At 39.9% G+C, this 17,441-nt stretch overlaps 1 protein-coding gene across 2 annotated transcripts in view; it reads left to right on the forward strand.

Moving 5' to 3' along the window:
• nlgn3a (neuroligin 3a) overlaps positions 1-17,441 on the forward strand; it is a 241,725-nt gene that overhangs the window by 131,334 nt on the left and 92,950 nt on the right. For both annotated transcript variants that reach the window (XM_081383280.1, XM_081383279.1), the window contains one exon: positions 5,306-5,491. In XM_081383280.1, coding sequence (XP_081239406.1) covers positions 5,306-5,491 — 186 coding nt within the window. The remainder of the gene's footprint in view (positions 1-5,305; positions 5,492-17,441) is intronic.

Consider the following 17,441-nt stretch of genomic DNA (forward strand, 5'->3'; position numbering starts at 1 on the left):
TCTGCAGTGACATCCTAATATGCAGTACATGACTCTAAAAATGATAAGATGTACGAGGCCTTTGGGAATGCATGAATTGCAGAAGTGAGTGGAAATGTTTTGATATTCAAAGCATGCTCAGAGCGAGGCTGTCTGATGAGCCGTCCAGGTGACAGGGTAGATGAACGGAGGGCAAGGCATTGGATGGACAGCAGTGAGCAATCTGCCCGACGGCTTTAGTGATGAAAGAAGGTGAGGAAATCTCCAGTGAGTTTGCTGTATATTTAATGTGGTCATATTCCAGCGTCAGCTCCAGCCCAACTCCCACCAGCTCAATGTCATGTCATTGTAGCCGCATCGATCGATATCTATGTGTGCGATTGAGCCAAAAATGTTTTACAGTGATGGAATTTGAACATGCAGGATTGGCCTGAGACAGAGCTTTCACCCTCTTTCTGTCAGCATTGTGAACAAGAGCTATTGTTAAAACTCTTATAGGAGAGTCTGTGTTTCATCACCTTTAGTGATGTTAAGCACTACTGATATTGTAAGTCACCTTATGAGCTTTTTTCTGCCTGTGGAAAGCATTCTATTCCCCTAGGAGGTAATAATATTGTAATGTATTGCATTATCATCAAATTAACAAGTACCATCATCTCTAGAGCCCATATGATGCTGGGAAATGTACAGATAGCAGATTACAGACTACAAATACAGCATTGCTGTGTTTTTTTTTTTTTTTTTTTTTTAGGTGAATGTAAATTCTGGGATGGCCCTACACAACATAAAGATATTGAACTTGACTGGATGTCTCGTTTTACCCCGGACAGTCCCATATTTCAACTCTATTTTTAGAGACCAAACTTATTATGAAAAAAAAATCATGTTTTGTCCTGTATTTCTTCTTTCCTAAATTGTCTTTGCTAGGTGATCATAAAAGCGAGTATAGGCCCGAGCCACGCGAGAGTAGCCTAATCAAAGGTAGCCAATCTTGTCATAGTATATTTTGGAGAACAATTGGTTATCGATTAGCCCAACTTTAGTTAGTGAAGACGGGGTATTAGAGAGTGCGGAGGAGTTCAAGTCAGATGCCAAGATTTCAAAGAAGCGAGTGTGTACATTTAATGAAGATCTTTAAAAAGAGTTTATTAGAAAAAGGTTATCTGCAGTAAGTGAAAAAAAAAAAAAAAAAAACCACTCAATGTAGTATCAGGCTGAATGATGCACACCAGAAGCGCTCTCTCGTAATCCAGAATTCAGTTCTCTTTGCGCCTGATTATATAGACACAGTTGTATCTTGGGTAAATACAGTTGGTTATGGCTTTAGTGAACATAAACAGCTTGATGAAAACCGGGTATGTGTCAGTATATTTGGTCCTGTTTACACCTGGTATTGAGATGCGTTTTGGTCGATTGGATCATAAGTGGACGACGCTAAATACAGGTGTAAAAACGTTTTGAGCTTGTCCACTTTCCACCTCTTCCAGAGGTAGTTGAAAACGCATTAGACCGGATTGCTTTCGTAAAGTAAATGCTCATGTGGTCCCGTTCCGTATCACACCATGAGGGATCTGGTCACCCTATGCAACAGGCAATAACATGTTGAAGCAAAAGCTAATATAACCTCAGTCTGACCCCAGTGCTTCGTAAATTCTACAACAGGCCTGCATATAAAACAGTGATGTGTAAAAATATCTTTAAAAAATCTTAATTGCTTTCCAAAGAAAACATTTGCTTCCACATTTCCAATTAAAAAGATCCACAAACCACAGAGAATATATTTTTTAAATGTAGCCTGTGGGTTGGCTTCGTTGTCTTCATAATAGTTCTGGAACTTGTTTTCAAATTAGATCATATAGAATCATTTTCAGTCCAAGCCATTACTGCTTGTGTGTTGTTGTGTTTTTTTTTTAAATGTAAAATGTAAAGAAAAAATATTAATAATAATAACAAAAAAATATATATAAATAATAATGAAATGTAATTACCATTTACCATTACAATCACTGTAGTGGGTTAAAGTAAAATGGGTTACATTAGTATTGTTACTGTATTATTGCATAAATTCTGTAACTGATTAATTAATTTACACCTCTAGTTGTGTGTTGCGGTGATCTCTGACTGCCGGTGAATAATGCCATGTTTGTGCTCATTAACGAGTATTTGAGAAGACAAACACAGCAATGTATTTTGCATGAATATAAGTGATTTAACTCTCATTTGATTCAGCGTGCGGCTCTACGTCAATATAAAGTGACATAATGAAGTGCAGAATGTCTGCCAATGCCCTTGAGATGCTCTCTATAAACCTATTTCCTATCTTTGCACGCTCCTCTGTACAGGAAGCAGCCTTTCAAAAAAAAACATGCTTTATTTGATATGCTAATATATTACATGCTGTTTAATTGATTTGTTCCTGATGAAAGCACAATAAAAAACGCATTTTGGGAACAAGATGGTGAGCCTTCTCTTCCATCCATAGAGGAACAGCGCTCCCTTTGCATTCCAATAATTTGCTGTCATAAAGACGTGTTTATTCGCTGTCTATTTCACGTAAGTTAAGCTGTGTCCAGTCAGTCATGTTTTTATGTAAAGATTCCTCCCAAGAAAAGTCAAGCATGTATAATGTGAGAACAACACTTATTTCTCAGAGGAAATGGAATCAGATCGTATTCATTAATTTCTTCGTTCAGCCGCTTCATACACCTAAAAAATGGTAAATTGTTCCCTTATTAAGCTATTTCAACCTGATTTAAACCATAAAAATGAGTTGTGTTGATACAAATGTTTTTAGTTTGATTTAATAATTAGTTTGACTTGATTAAAACCAGTTAACGTAGATATTACTATTTTTAGGCTACTTTTTTGTCAGTTTAAAGGCTCACTGAAGTGCCTTGGACCGCTCAGCTCTGTGTGATGCGTCAACGTAATTTCCACTGAAACAGGAAGCTAAGGCGGGACATATTGAATGGCTCCACCCCCTTTTCAAATAGCCAATAGCGTTTACTTTCCCTTCACAGATTGATAGCACCATGGAGGCGAATCCGAGCGCTGATGATACGTTGGATTTTAGTAGAGGTGTAAATAAATTCTAGTCATTTTATTCTTAACTATCGTACAGTTAGAAAACGGAATAAAACTCGAGAGTTTGAGCAACCGAACACACACTCCAACACATATTTCTCTGTGACGTGTCAACAGTCGCTTCGGCCAGGTGGTGTTTATAGAAGAGGGGGCGGAGCTTTAGATTCTAGAGAGCATTTGATTGGATTATCCATTTTAGCGGAAGTGAGGGAGAGTACGTTTTGAACGCTTATATCTCCTAAATGCAAATATTGTCATTGTTTTGGAACACACCAGCTTATTCATAACCTTAAGGCTGACATATTCATACTAAAAGCAAAAAAACTTAAATTTTGATTTCAGGGGGCATTTATGATGCCATTTTTATTTTTTCCCACTATAACCACTGACTTGCACGCACAGGATTGTGGGATAGGCACTGAAGGATGCTTTATGCTGCCTTCAAAAACCGACCAGATGAAGGCAGCTCAGCAGACACGAGGTTATGCAAATATTGGATTTGGACATGTACTGTAGCTTTCAGACACAGCTATCAAATTGAGATTTCATGCAGTTGTTCTGTGAATATGAATGATATTACCCATCATTCAGTGGCTCCTTAATTGTAGAGACAAACACACTCTCTGGAGGGAAATTGCCTTTGATTGTAATGCTCTTCTGCATTATTTGATCACCATGTTGATCATCTGCCATGATCAATGTAGCACATTCTATAAAATATGGCTTCATTTTTTTTTTAAATACACATGGTGTGGCACTATTACAGTGCATTTTCTGCCTGCTTCAACTAATTTGCAGGTGGTAAGTGAATAAAACCCAGGAGTTTGCACAGAAATTCTACATGCTAATGTCGCACAGCTGTTTAGTGAATCTCTTCTTATCTCTCTCGCCCACTCTCCCCTTCTCTATTTCAGTCTCTGGTTTTCTCTTGCATTCGCACGAAAACGCATTGGCACACATGTTAACACCAGCCCTGCAGTTTGAGGCTTTCCCTCTAGAGATGTCAGGTTGTCAAAGCTAACCATCCACTGTCGGAGTGAAGACAGGAAGCAATCCAGATAAAACATTTAGCCTCTGTGTATCAGAAAATTCATTTCCCAGTCACCAGCTCTAATAATAGCTCTTCTGGGAGGCAACATGTAGATTAACATTGTTTCAGTGTTGTTGCTCTATTCCACGCTAGGAAATCTCTATCTGTTGTGCACATTTGTAAATCATTTCTCATAGAGATGTACCGATACAAAATTTCTCTCTAATTCTACTTAAACTGAGGCGCTACAGTCATGTACAGTAATGTCACATTTAAAATGCCATTTATTGTTCGATTTTCGTGATAAAATGGACTGAATTTGAAAGCTGAGACTTTGTTTCTTATCAGAAGTAAAGCTCAATGCTCTTTGCGATTGGATAGGAGGCGATACAAATTATGTTTGATCGCAGACCTGCAACCCTGGCTTGAACTACAGGTCATTCGTTGGGTCAAATAGAGCTTTAACATCGCTACTATATGTTAATCTTAAATGTTAATACGTTATTGTCGCGTTAACTTTGACAGCCCTAAATTCAACAGCAGAGATTTTCTTCAAACACAGTGTGAATTGCAATCTGAATTTTCCCCGCCCCTTTTAATTGACAGGATATAATTGGCCCTCATCATTGGCTGTTTTTAAACAGTCGATACTGATTATTGGCCGATTCATCCGTGCATCCCTAGTTTATCTACATAAATACAGGTTGAGTGCAATGATTGGTCAACATACTATCAGTACAGTATTCTACATTTGTCTTTATTCGGTATTTATAATGGTGCAAAATAATACAATAAAATATTTTCCATTTTATAAAGAAAATGTGAGTGGCTGTGGTTGCCAGGCAGTGATATGCATTTGACAAGGTATTCAGAGTGTTTTGAAAAAAAAAAAGTGTGCTGTTGCTGAGGTTTCAAAATCAAAAGAGCCGATTACTGTATGAAGTCTCTATGATATTTTAGCTTAAAGATATGCCTTGAGTCCCTCATTCAAAGTGAGTCTATGGGATTTTTTCACTCGTTTTATCATCTACCAGGCAAAAAGTCAGAAAGTGCACCTCCCCTCAGATAGCCAGTGTGAAGTATCATTCAAATCCATTGCACAAACGATGTGAAACAAGATCAAATCCATGAATTTGTCTGACAAGAGGCTTAAGAAGATTCCTCAGATACACTGCAGGTTTCTCAATGCCATGTGTGCTCATTGTGTTACAGGGTTCCTCAGCACAGGAGACCAGGCTGCTAAAGGGAATTATGGGATTCTGGATCAGATCCAGGCTCTGCGTTGGATAAGCGAGAACATTGGCTATTTCGGCGGCGATTCCAATCGCATCACTGTTTTTGGATCAGGAATTGGTGCCTCTTGCGTGAGCCTTCTGACCCTGTCCCATCATTCTGAAGGTAAGGGAACATTTCATTGCACAGAAGAACAAGTAAATCAAAATGAATACTCAACTTTGCTATGATCTTTGCATTATAATGCAAAGGGAAAAGTAATATTGCAAGTTAAATAAGTAAATACAGGTTGTACATATACAGATTCAGACTCATCACTTAGTTTGTAAAAATGAAGAAGAAAAATGCATTAACTTTATTAATACATTATCATATAAAATAAATAGTTATTTTTTATTGTAAATAAAATAACTATGACCAACCAATGTCAGCACATCATAGCCATGTTAATCCAGTAAACCTGGTTGTGCACAAGGAATCCAGAAAGGGACATGGACGTCCACGGGATCGTCTGGGATTTACTCGGAAATAACTGTATACCCACAGAACTTACAACAGAAACCAGAAGTTACTCCACCAAAGAAATGCCTTTTTTCATTCTTTCCATTTAGAATATGTCACAGTGTCTGGTTTGTGTTTTTCTGGTATCCACTTGAGGTCCTCTTCCCCACGGTGTCATCCACATATTGAACTACATTCCCCACAATCCTTGTCTGTACCAATCACTGTTAATTACACTCAGCTCTCCGTCATCATTGTTTCAGCTGTTCCCTGTTTCATTGTTAGTTTCCCTGTGTATATAACCCTGTCTGTTTTAGTATGTGTCACGGAGTCCTTGTATTTTTCACAGCCACTTCGGTATTCTGTTTCCTGCCTGTTCTTGTTTGTGTCTCGTTTTGGATTGCCTATTCGGATTTTGACCCATGCCTGGACTTGACTACTGATTTTGGATTTCCCTTTAATAAATACTTACCGTTATTGGATCTCCCTGTTTCTCGTGTGTGGGATCGTGACAGAAGGACTCCGTCATGCAGAGATCCAGCGGTGTGAGTTCTAACTTTTTTTCCCCAGCCACTGAACTGGAGAGGAGAGAGTATTTTAAGGGAACCCACCTTGTCATTTTTCGTGGGACCCGGGGAGGTCGCAGAGGAGGAGGTGGTCGAGTGGAGGCCCAACATCACTCTCCACCATGGCCCCCATTCGACCCTGGGCTCGTGAGGGACGGACCGGAACCACCATCTCACCGTCACGGACGGAGAAGGGGGAGGAAGAACACGTCTGCCGATCCAGAGACTGTTCGCGTCACGTCTGCCGATCCAGAGACCGGTCATGTCACGTCTGCCGAGCCTGTGTCTTCGGACAAGATGGCCGCCGCAGAGCCTGTGTCCCCTGAAGAGATGGCCACTAAAACGTTGTTTGATTATTTTTCAACGCTATTTAACATCCTAGAAACACCCAGGAATCTTCACGTCACGTCTGCCGAGCCTGTGTCTTCAGACAAGATGGCCGCCACAGAGACTGTTCACGTCATGTCTGCCGAACCTGTGTCTTTGGACAATATTCCTGCCGCCGAGTCTGTTCACGTCACGTCTGCCAAACCTGTGTGTTCGGACAAGATGGCCACCGCTGAGCCGGTGGAGGCTGTTCCTGAGCCGGTGGTGTCTGTTCCTGAGCCGGTGGTGTCTGTTCCTGAGCCGGTGGTGTCTGTTCCTGAGCCGGTGGAGTGTATTCCTGAGCCGGTGGAGTGTGTTCCTGAGCCGGTGGTGTCTGAACCGGTGGTGCCTGCTCCAGTTCCAGAGCCGGTGGTGTCTGTTTCTGTTCCTGAGCCGGTGGAGTGTGTTCCTGAGCCGGTGGTGCCTGCTCCAGAGCCGGTGGTGTCTGTTTCTGTTCCTGAGCCGGTGAAGTCTGTTCCAGTTCCTGAGTCGGTGTCTGTTCCTGTTCCATGGCCGCCCGAGGGGTCTTCTCCGCCGTGGCCGCCCGAAGGGTCGTCTCCGCCGTGGCCGCCCGAAGGGTCGTCTCCGCCGTGGCCGCCCGAAGGGTCGTCTCCGCCGTGGCAGCCCGAAGGGTCGTCTCCGCCGTGGCCGCCCGAAGGGTCTTCTCCGCCGTGGCCGCCCGAGGGGTTTTCACCGCCGTGGCCGCCCGAGGGGTCGTCTCCGCCGTGGCCGCCCGAGGGGTCGTCTCCGCCGAGGCCGCCCGAGGGGTCGTCTCCGCCGAGGCCGCCCGAAGGGTCGTCTCCGCCGTGGCCGCCCGAGGGAAAGTCTCCGCCCTGGCTGCCCGAGGGGTCGTCTCTGCCGTGGCCACCTGAGGGGAGGTCTCCACCCTGGCCTCCCGATGGACTGTCTGCTCCGCCCTGGCCGCCCGATGGACTGTCTGTTTCACTCTGGTTGTCGGTTAAACTGTCACTCACTGTTCCTGTTCCCCTTCATGGACCTGGCCCCCCATCCCTCCCCCTGAGCCTCCACCATTCCACCTCCCGCCTGGACTCTTGTTTTGTCTTTTTTGTCTTGGAGCGTCTGGTAGCCGCTCCGTAGAGTGGGGGTTATGTCACAGTGTCTGGTTTGTGTTTTTCTGGTATCCACTTGAGGTCCTCTTCCCCACGGTGTCATCCACATATTGAACTACATTCCCCACAATCCTTGTCTGTACCAATCACTGTTAATTACACTCAGCTCTCCGTCATCATTGTTTCAGCTGTTCCCTGTTTCATTGTTAGTTTCCCTGTGTATATAACCCTGTCTGTTTTAGTATGTGTCACGGAGTCCTTGTATTTTTCACAGCCACTTCGGTATTCTGTTTCCTGCCTGTTCTTGTTTGTGTCTCGTTTTGGATTGCCTATTCGGATTTTGACCCATGCCTGGACTTGACTACTGATTTTGGATTTCCCTTTAATAAATACTTACCGTTATTGGATCTCCCTGTTTCTCGTGTGTGGGATCGTGACAGAATATCGAGGGATGAGTAAAAATTATACATTGTAATCAGCAGCCAGTTATATTTAACTCCCATGATTGCTATTAGTGGTTCCACACAATATATATGGACACAAATGTTGTCTTTACTTATTCATGGTTGACTAAACTGTTTAACATGTGTCCAATAAATTCATGGTGGACAATATAAATGATAGATGTGTTGCAGATGTGCTGTTTTTCTGTTGACAGCCTGTTGCATTAAACACTAAAGTGCTTTTAATTGATGCCAGCAATACTGGACGTTCATCCGACAGTAAATTGCAAACAAAATTAACATGCATAGTTATGTATTTATGCAGCCATAAAGAGGTGGCAGTTTTTCACAGGACTTACCAAGGTTACATTTATCATCTTAGCAGATGTAGCATTTCATCGCAGCCGACTCTAGATGTAAATCTAAAACACATTCCCAAGAGGCTTTTCTGAGATGTGAGACACAATGATGAGAAAGTCAATTGACTTTGTGGGTTTCCATGACATCCAATTGACTGTTGAACTTCAAATGGTTGAATCATAAAACATGAGAACAAATGTTAACTGTAAATATCAATTCCTTTGAGATAAATATGTACAAGCAACACATATATTGTAAAGATAAGCCTTCTGTTTGTATTGTTGTAAGAGAGTTACATGAAGTTGAAAGGTTAGAATGGAGCTTTCTAAAATACTAGAGATATTCGAAGTTGTGACGTTGTACATTTTGTGATACTACAAGCAATTGATGTTGTATCAGGCAGTCTATAGGAGACTATTGTAAAGATAGCCACTGTAATTCTGTCACTCGCTTTCTTTCTACATAGGTTGAAAGTTGTGTCTGGCTTTCTCTATTAAGCGATCATTGAAGTTTTAGATAAGGTCTTAGGTTGTTTCTACGCTTCACTTCCTGCTATGAATAATTTTGTGTGATTGTTTGCACACTGTAGATTGCATCAAAGCGTTATTAATTGCTTTGATTTACTTTGGATTTAGATTGATTTCCTTTACCATAAATGGATTTTCTATTCACATATTCATTATTGCCAAGCTCCATGTAGCATGTTATTATATAGTCACATCAACCGCCTCCTTCCTTTCTCAGTAAATTGGATATTACTGATGCTGATGTTTCCCCTGAATAGAACTATATTCCCTTCTTGGTTTGATGAGATAAAAAAGCAGTCTTGGGGGAGCTGGGTTTTACTGACAGCCTCTATAAACCTTGAAAATTGAAACAGGAAACCTGCCATTGCAAAAAGGGGTACTCGCAAGTGTTTCCAATATCAATCAGCTAGCTCTGCAATAGTCCTCAAAGCTATGATTTTAGCCATCACAGCAAGGGAAAGCGGCCTACCAAACAGTAATGGCAAGGCTTAGAGGAATGCTGTGCTAAAGTATCCATCTACTATTTTTTATAAAAAAGTAAATGTCACCACAACTGAGACGTATAGTTGCCTTGGTCAAACAATGACTACAGTTTAACCCTCTGCTGCTGTTCGGTGATTTTTTACTTCATCGGAATGGTACGAAACTTGGTTTTGGCACTTGCTGTGTAAACAAAAATAAAATATCATTGTTTTTATTGTTAGCGGTCAAAATAAACAAAGTTAATCTAATGGAATCGTTTGGTACTGCGCACAAGCACATTATTACTGAAAGCAAATTTTTTGAGATATCAACCTCAAATTTGGAACACTTCTTGTTTAAATGTATGGCTTTGATTTTCTCAATAGTAAAATTGTATAACTTTTTTCACTTCAGCAATAATATGTAAAGTGTCGTGTTTAAAAAGAGACCAAACTTAAGTCTGTGCTCCAAAGCATTCAAGATTTATGGCAGTTTAAGTTGGAAGTTTCATTTTCATGTCCATGCTCAAAAAGTTAATAAATAGATTATAACTAATGCATAAACATGATTTAGCACAATAAAATAACCTTGAAGTAAAAAACATTAAATATAAAACATTATCGAACTAAAATATAGCACCATCATTTAATTCAGAGAAAAAAATAATAATCATTTTTTCTCATTTTTGACCGACACGCGAACAGTACCAGAGGATTAAGCATAATGCTATACGGGGGACAGGTGAAGAAACATGTTCAACAAAGTGCTTGTGTAGATGTCCAGGTGGTCAAGAACTCAATCATGGTGTTGAGAAAGATTATTTTTGGTTGATGTCCTGGTAAGCAAATGTATGTTATCACAATTAACAAATCATTGCGTCCTGTTTTAAGGAACTCATCAATGTTCTCACAGATGTGCAAATGCCAAAGAAAAATATAAATATCTTTGCAAGCTACGTGTACAACCTGGGAATTGATTGTTCTGCTAATTGGCAAAAAATGTAGTTGCCCTTGGAGTAAAGCAATAAACATCCTCTGATAAAACAGATTTCATGCACTGCCCAGCGGCTGGACAGGACACATCTGAGGCTGAAATCCCTCTGCAGGTGAATCCCACCCACAGTGCAAGAGACATTCACATTTCCCCTGACCCTGATCCCCAGGAAAACACAATTACCTGAATCCCATCATCTGAAATACCAAAGGCCTTGATCAAAAAACACTTCAGCTCTATCCTCGCAGTGCAGTGTGTGAGATTGAGTGTGATGCTTGTTTGGCAAGTGTGTGTATTTGTGGTGGTGTTAATGAGGCCACTGTGACCTGTCTCCTCCTTGCAGTCTGGCTCATCATCTTATGGGGCCTGCTGCTCCCACATGGAGCTCGCCATGTCTGGGTGTGTGGCAGGCCAGGAAAGAGGGCTTCATCTATCAGCCCACTCCGCCGCAGGAGTTAGCCTGCCCGCCATGCCCCTGTTGTGGGATGGATTGCAGATGCATCCCACTGTCCTCCTCAATCATCAAGTTTAAGGGCAATCACCTGCCTCGGTTGTTTGATGGAAATGGGGACCTTATGTAAAGGGAGAGGACAAAGGTGGTTTCTGTGTATAGATTTTTTGTAGGATGGGGCTTGAATTCATGTGTGTTGACATGATCTTCCATTTCTGTATCTGTAAGCATCCTCAATTGGTGATTTACACAAGTGGGACAGGATTTCAACATCCTTTGTTGGTTGTGGAACAACACTTCTATTGACTGTCATTGTCCTTTGATTTGCTGGTAGGTTTAGGACATCCTGGAAGGCCACCTTTCTAAAGAGTGTAGCTCCAACCTTAATTAAACGCACTCGAACCAGCTAATTAAAATCCTCAAGAGTGACAGGTGTGTTGGAGCAGAGCAGAGCTAAACTCTCCAGGAGCAGGATTGGACATTCCTGGTTTAGAGTTGTTATCAAAGCCTGCAAAACTCTAATCAACCAGGCTTCACCTTCGGGTTATAGAGTTAGGGAGAGGTCCTGCAATAACATTCCTATTAACCAATCATTGCAGTGCAATTTCAGGAATAGGGGTGTGGCAGTGATGTCCAATTCTGCTCCAAGATGGTCATGTTTCAGCTCCCACCCCGATTGAACAATCCTGAACCAGCTAATCAAGATTCTAAGGACTTACAGGTGCGCTGGAGCCGATTCGAGCTAAACTCTGTAGGAGGCCTCTCTGTAGGAAGTTGGCTCTCCAGGATCATGATTAGACATCTCTGGATTAAAGTTATTGCTAGGGCCTGCAACAACACTTTCAAAAAGTCTATGCCTTCTGATTTTAGGCTTAGGGTCTGGGGAGTGGAACAACCTTCTTTTCAACCAACTAGTGCCATTTAACAACAAGGGTGGGTTAGGGTCAGGGCTAGGGCAGAACTGTGATTGATAATATGAATGTTTTTTCGAGTACCAACAAAGCGTGTTGGTCCAGGAACATGTTCTACAGCATCTTGGCAAATCACATTGTTCACAAGCATCCAGTCAAGAATCCAGATGTTCTTTCCTGAGTTGTGTTCTTAATCATTCCGGGCCACTGCCTCTCCTTCAAATGCAGCTTTTACGGTCTTTCTAGCGTCAGTGCTCGGGGAGGGAGAGCAAACAAGAGGGAAGGTGAATGATTGAGAGAATGAGGAGTTCTATATCAAGGACATTACCCAATCTCATGTGTTATTATCTATTTGGCATAAGGCTGGCTCTAATTGAACATGCAGATTTGCCTTTTTCTTTCCCTCTCCTAATAATAATTATGTCAAATGAGAGATGGCTCCACGGGCTGTTGCTGGAATATTAAACAACTAGAGCTTTGGCTGTGTGTGTGTGTGTGTGTGTGTGTGTATTGGAAGGATGTTGGAGACCACCCAGCAGTGTTACTGAAGGTCATTGGGTGTCCTTTTTTTCTATTCCTGTAAGTAATCAGCCTAAAAGCTCTGCTCACGAGGACATGCTCCCCTTTTAATGGAACGTCTCATACATTAAAGGGGACTCGCGAGGGGCTACATTGGAGGATTCCTTCTACCCATGTCAGCTCGCATTTTTTATGAAGACTTTTGGGTTATTGGGGACCATAAATATGCACACTTAAATTGTGTTAGTTTTATTAGTGGGATGGTATTCATGGTGGTATAGCTTTGTGATGTGATGCACGACTTTCAAGTGTTAACACTTCGAGCTGCAAAACTGTGCATGAATAAAGAGGCACTTGAGTCTAATGAACTAAATGAGATGACGGTTTAAACAAAGTCTGCGATGAACAGATATGCCAAAATTAGTGACACAATATCTTACGAAATGAAGAGATATTTGCTGGGACATTACAGTTAAAATAATGCACAGAGCCAGTCGACACATCGAGTCATTGCTTTTCTTTATGACTGAATATGGTCTAGTTTTAATTGAAGCCATAATGTGGCTGTACTTAAAGTGACAGTGTCTCATATAGTGAATAAGAGCTCTGAAAAGTAATCAATCTACTTTATGACTTTAATATCATACATTCAAGTTAAGCAAGTCCATTTGCTTTTAGTGTACTGAAAGCACTTAGTTTAACTGAACATCATTCTCTGGCTGTCCTCATTCACTCCACACAATGTTTTTACACGTCACAACAGTTATTCACGCCTACGCTCTTCTGCCTAACTTAAACAATGACACTTTTCTTTCAGATAGCTGTGTTGATGTGACTTATTGCTATTCTTATATTTTTAAGTTTTTTTTTATAAGCAGTAACATAAAAATACTGGTTATCGTGGAGATGTTCCTGATTTTGTACATAATAAGCTGTGAATCATTGTATTTATTTTGGATAATTAATATTTCATAACCTAATAACTGATGCTTAGAGAATATTGATGCATTATACTGTAGTTTGACTTTAATCTGACTAAAGTCTTTGTAGGAGGGGGATTATGAAAAGACTTTATTTTGACATTCAGCTGTTTACTCAGCTTGTACATTGAGTTACCAGAGTGAATGAATGTTACTGTATTTGACAAATGTGCATCTCAGACGCATTGCGTATTTCTTGTCAAATTATTCACTCAAAAACAAAGTATACATGTGGATCACGCACGACTCGAGTAGCATGAACTTGCACAATAAGTAAATGTGACGTGTGTCTGTGTATGTGTGTCCATCTCTTTTATTTATAACAGAGTCATTCAGTTTAAAAATCATATTTTATCCATTAAGGGTATCTATATTATAGCCTCAAACAAACATATAGTTTCATTTCACTTGCGATTGCCTTGATGTCCTCTAATGTCCTCTAAAGTTCAAAATAATGAATAAACAATGTTAATCTATATTGTATTTAATTATAATAAAAATCATCTCAAATGTAATTTTCATTTAAATTCTGAAAATATTCCATTTTTCTTACGTCCGCAAACGTTCTGTGAACTATGTTACTAACCATACATACAAAAAGTGGGTATCTCAAAACCCACGCGAACAGCATTATATATATATATATATATATATATTTATACTACAGGGCCGTTGAATACTTGAATCTGATTGGTTGACGAACGTTCTAAGGTGTGCATTATTTTCAGGGAAACGCACAGCTAAAGTAGTTCCAGGCAGGTCTTGACCGCATTACAGTTCCATATCACTTCGCGTAGTTAACGGTAATAACGGAAAATAGGATACAATTCATAACAAGAAAAAAACATTTAGCCGCATGAGCTTGATCTGGAATTTTCAATGTCTTGCTTCACAATCAATGGAAACATGCAGTTTAATTTGAATAAATAAAGTATATTCCTATCTATAATCAATAGAAAATTAAACTGAATATAGGCTAAATAAATGGATAATCCTGCAGCACGGATTATTATTGCAGATAATATAACAAATAAATAATTATTGATAGGCCTACTTGTTAAAAGGGCTTTGTGTTTCATTTATTTGGCTAGTCTGTCATCTGTCAATAATAGGAAAAAAAGAATGAATTCGAATTAATTAATAAATAATAATATTGACGCACATGCTTTTCTGTCTCATTATTGCAACATCTCTCTCTCTAATAACTGCATTAATAACTGGGGACACACTTTAAGGCCGGTTATGAATGTTATTTGATACGTATGACTGATCATGCCCAACCGCGTGTTCAGAGCGTTCAGTCTGTGTTCAAAGTCGGTGTTTAAAATCTGCTGCAGTCGATGAAAACAGTCAGAGAATGTGTCAGCTAGTCGTGTGTCCCAGCATTAGGCCGTGTGTCCACCAAAGCGTTATTAGCCAGCTGAAAACGCTAGGCGCTCTGCTAAAAACGCTCAACTGTGGGCGCTTGAGAGCGTTTTGGCAGCGCAGCGTTTTTTCAGTTGAGACGGTTGAGACCGAGACACTTTGCTTGTTATGATATGGAATATCCGCGAAAGTCTTACTAGTATCTCATTTCACACATATTTTGTTTCTGTGTTGATTCTATATTAAAATGTCAATACAATGTAATGTATTTTATCTGGCTCTTGATTTTGTTCCGTTATTATGCTTGTTGTTGTCATCTGTTGACGTTGTACAAGCAGAATCATGTGGCGGATGCGGTTGGTCGGTGTGGTATTAGTCCCGCCCCTCCTCCACTGTGATTGGACCGTTGGGTAAAAAGTGACAGTGATGAGCGCTGCGTTTTACCAAAAGTTGAACATTCTTCAACTCTCTGCGACCAGTAAAAAACGCGAACGCTCAGCGCTTCAGCGTGAAAAAGACGCTCAGCGCCTCGTTACGCTCATGGCGTTTTAAAAACGCGGCGCTCCCATTGAAAACAATTGAAAAAACACGCCAGCCGCGAGTAAAAACGCTTTGGTGGACACACGGCCTTAGTCTGCTATCAGTGGCTCAAACCTCCGTTACTAACTCTAAAATGACGTTTTGGAATTAGCAACGGAGGCATGGGACTAGATGCGTAAGAAATTAGTCCTACATACAAGAGCGTTTTAATGACAAAAACTTTACAAACGTCTTGAAATACATAATCTGAACAATGTTACGAGGTGTGGTAACTGTAGTATAAGCGGAATAATTGACTTCAGGCCGTTGAATTATTAGAAAAATAATGCACACCCGAGGTGTGCATTATTTTTCTAATAATTCAACGGCCTGTCGTCAATTATTCCTTACATATATTTTTTATTTTTATTTTTTTTCTGTGGAGGATATTTCGAACACAATATTGTCTTCGAATACTCATTTCATCTAAAATAACCTAGCTAAATGTTGCTTTTTGAATTAAACGTACCCATATTCCAGTGTTGATAAAAAAATAAAAAATAATAATAATAATGCATGCAAGATACTTGAATAACAGGAAGGAACCTCACTTTTGCAATAGTCAGTCAATACATTACAGCATTAAGCTAGAATAAAACATTTTGTATTGTTGTTTGAAAGCAGAGGCTCTGTTCTTTATTATGATATATTGCATGTTCAGATATTTAAAATATTCTGGGGCCCATGGAAGTTTTGATGAAATTATCAAAAATGTTGATGGTGGCTGGCAACTTAAAAAAAAAAAAAAAAGAGTCAAAATGGTGAAACTATCAACTATGTTAAGTGCTGTACCCTGTAAAGCCAGTTCTTGGATAACATAGTTGTCATGACCCTACTGTGTGACTATTTCCACTGATTATAATGATATAACTGGGCCCTGTACCACTTCATTCGGTGTATACAGGTGTCAATATCGGGTACAATATTGTATGCATTTTTCAAATACCTCCATTCTGGTGCATAACTAAAACAATTGCTGCATCTATTTAATGGCCACAAAGAGCGCTATATAGGCTATATATGAGTGTATCGAGAGGGGACCACTATTAACGGCATATCATTCTTATTAATGGTTATAACTTTATAACACAACAATAAATAACCAACACAACTAACCCTCTTTAACATGGCAAATAGCATGTAGACCCCAATGATTCCAACAATGCGGAAATGCTCGTGAACTTCATCTGCAGTCTCTTCAGCAGCATTTCATCATTTCATTTGAGAAAACTATCATCAGATTCACACAGAAATAGGGATGGGCGTATCGAGATGAAGTATCGATATATCGATACTGACGTCGAGTATCGAAAGTATCGATACTCAAACATATATATATTTTTTTACCAGTTTTTGTTTATTTGACAAGAAATGTAATGCTACAATATGTATTGAATTGGCTGAATAACCTATGTTAGTGAATAATTGTGTAGTAGAACTATTTTCCTGCTCATCTGAACACACGCAAATGCTGCAAGTCAGAACCAATCAATCACAGAGCGCGTTCACACACTGCCAGCATTCAAACAGGGCTGCGCTTCCCAAAAGTGTCAGAAGAAAACATTGATGCTTTTGGGAAACGCAGCCCAGAACAATGCTTAACAGAAGACAGAATTATATGTTTGAGTTATTTCACAATAAACAAATTGAAATTGTAGCCTACATAGTCTGTGCAATTAAATTGAATGTTAAAATAAAACATACATTGTCAGAATAAAAAAAAAAAAAAAAAAAACTGGCAGTCCCTTATGGAAATGAACATTACAGTGACCATAGTTCAATTATTTTGTAGATTTCCATGGTAACCACTACAAGTAAACATTTTAACTGTGTGTAAACAAAAAATATATTATGATAAATTTGAATTAAGGCGTATTGAATGTTAAAATGCCTTTCAAATATAATGTTAAGAGGGTATCATTACCCATTTTACTCTTAGTAATTCAATAATTTGAGATTTTAAAAAGAAATTTTTAAATTTAAAAAGTTCAGTTTAGAGGTATCTTATCGGTATTGGTATCG

This window comes from Scardinius erythrophthalmus, assembly GCF_964197995.2.
Source record: "Scardinius erythrophthalmus genome assembly, chromosome: 13".
Classification (NCBI taxonomy): Eukaryota; Metazoa; Chordata; class Actinopteri; order Cypriniformes; family Leuciscidae; genus Scardinius; species Scardinius erythrophthalmus.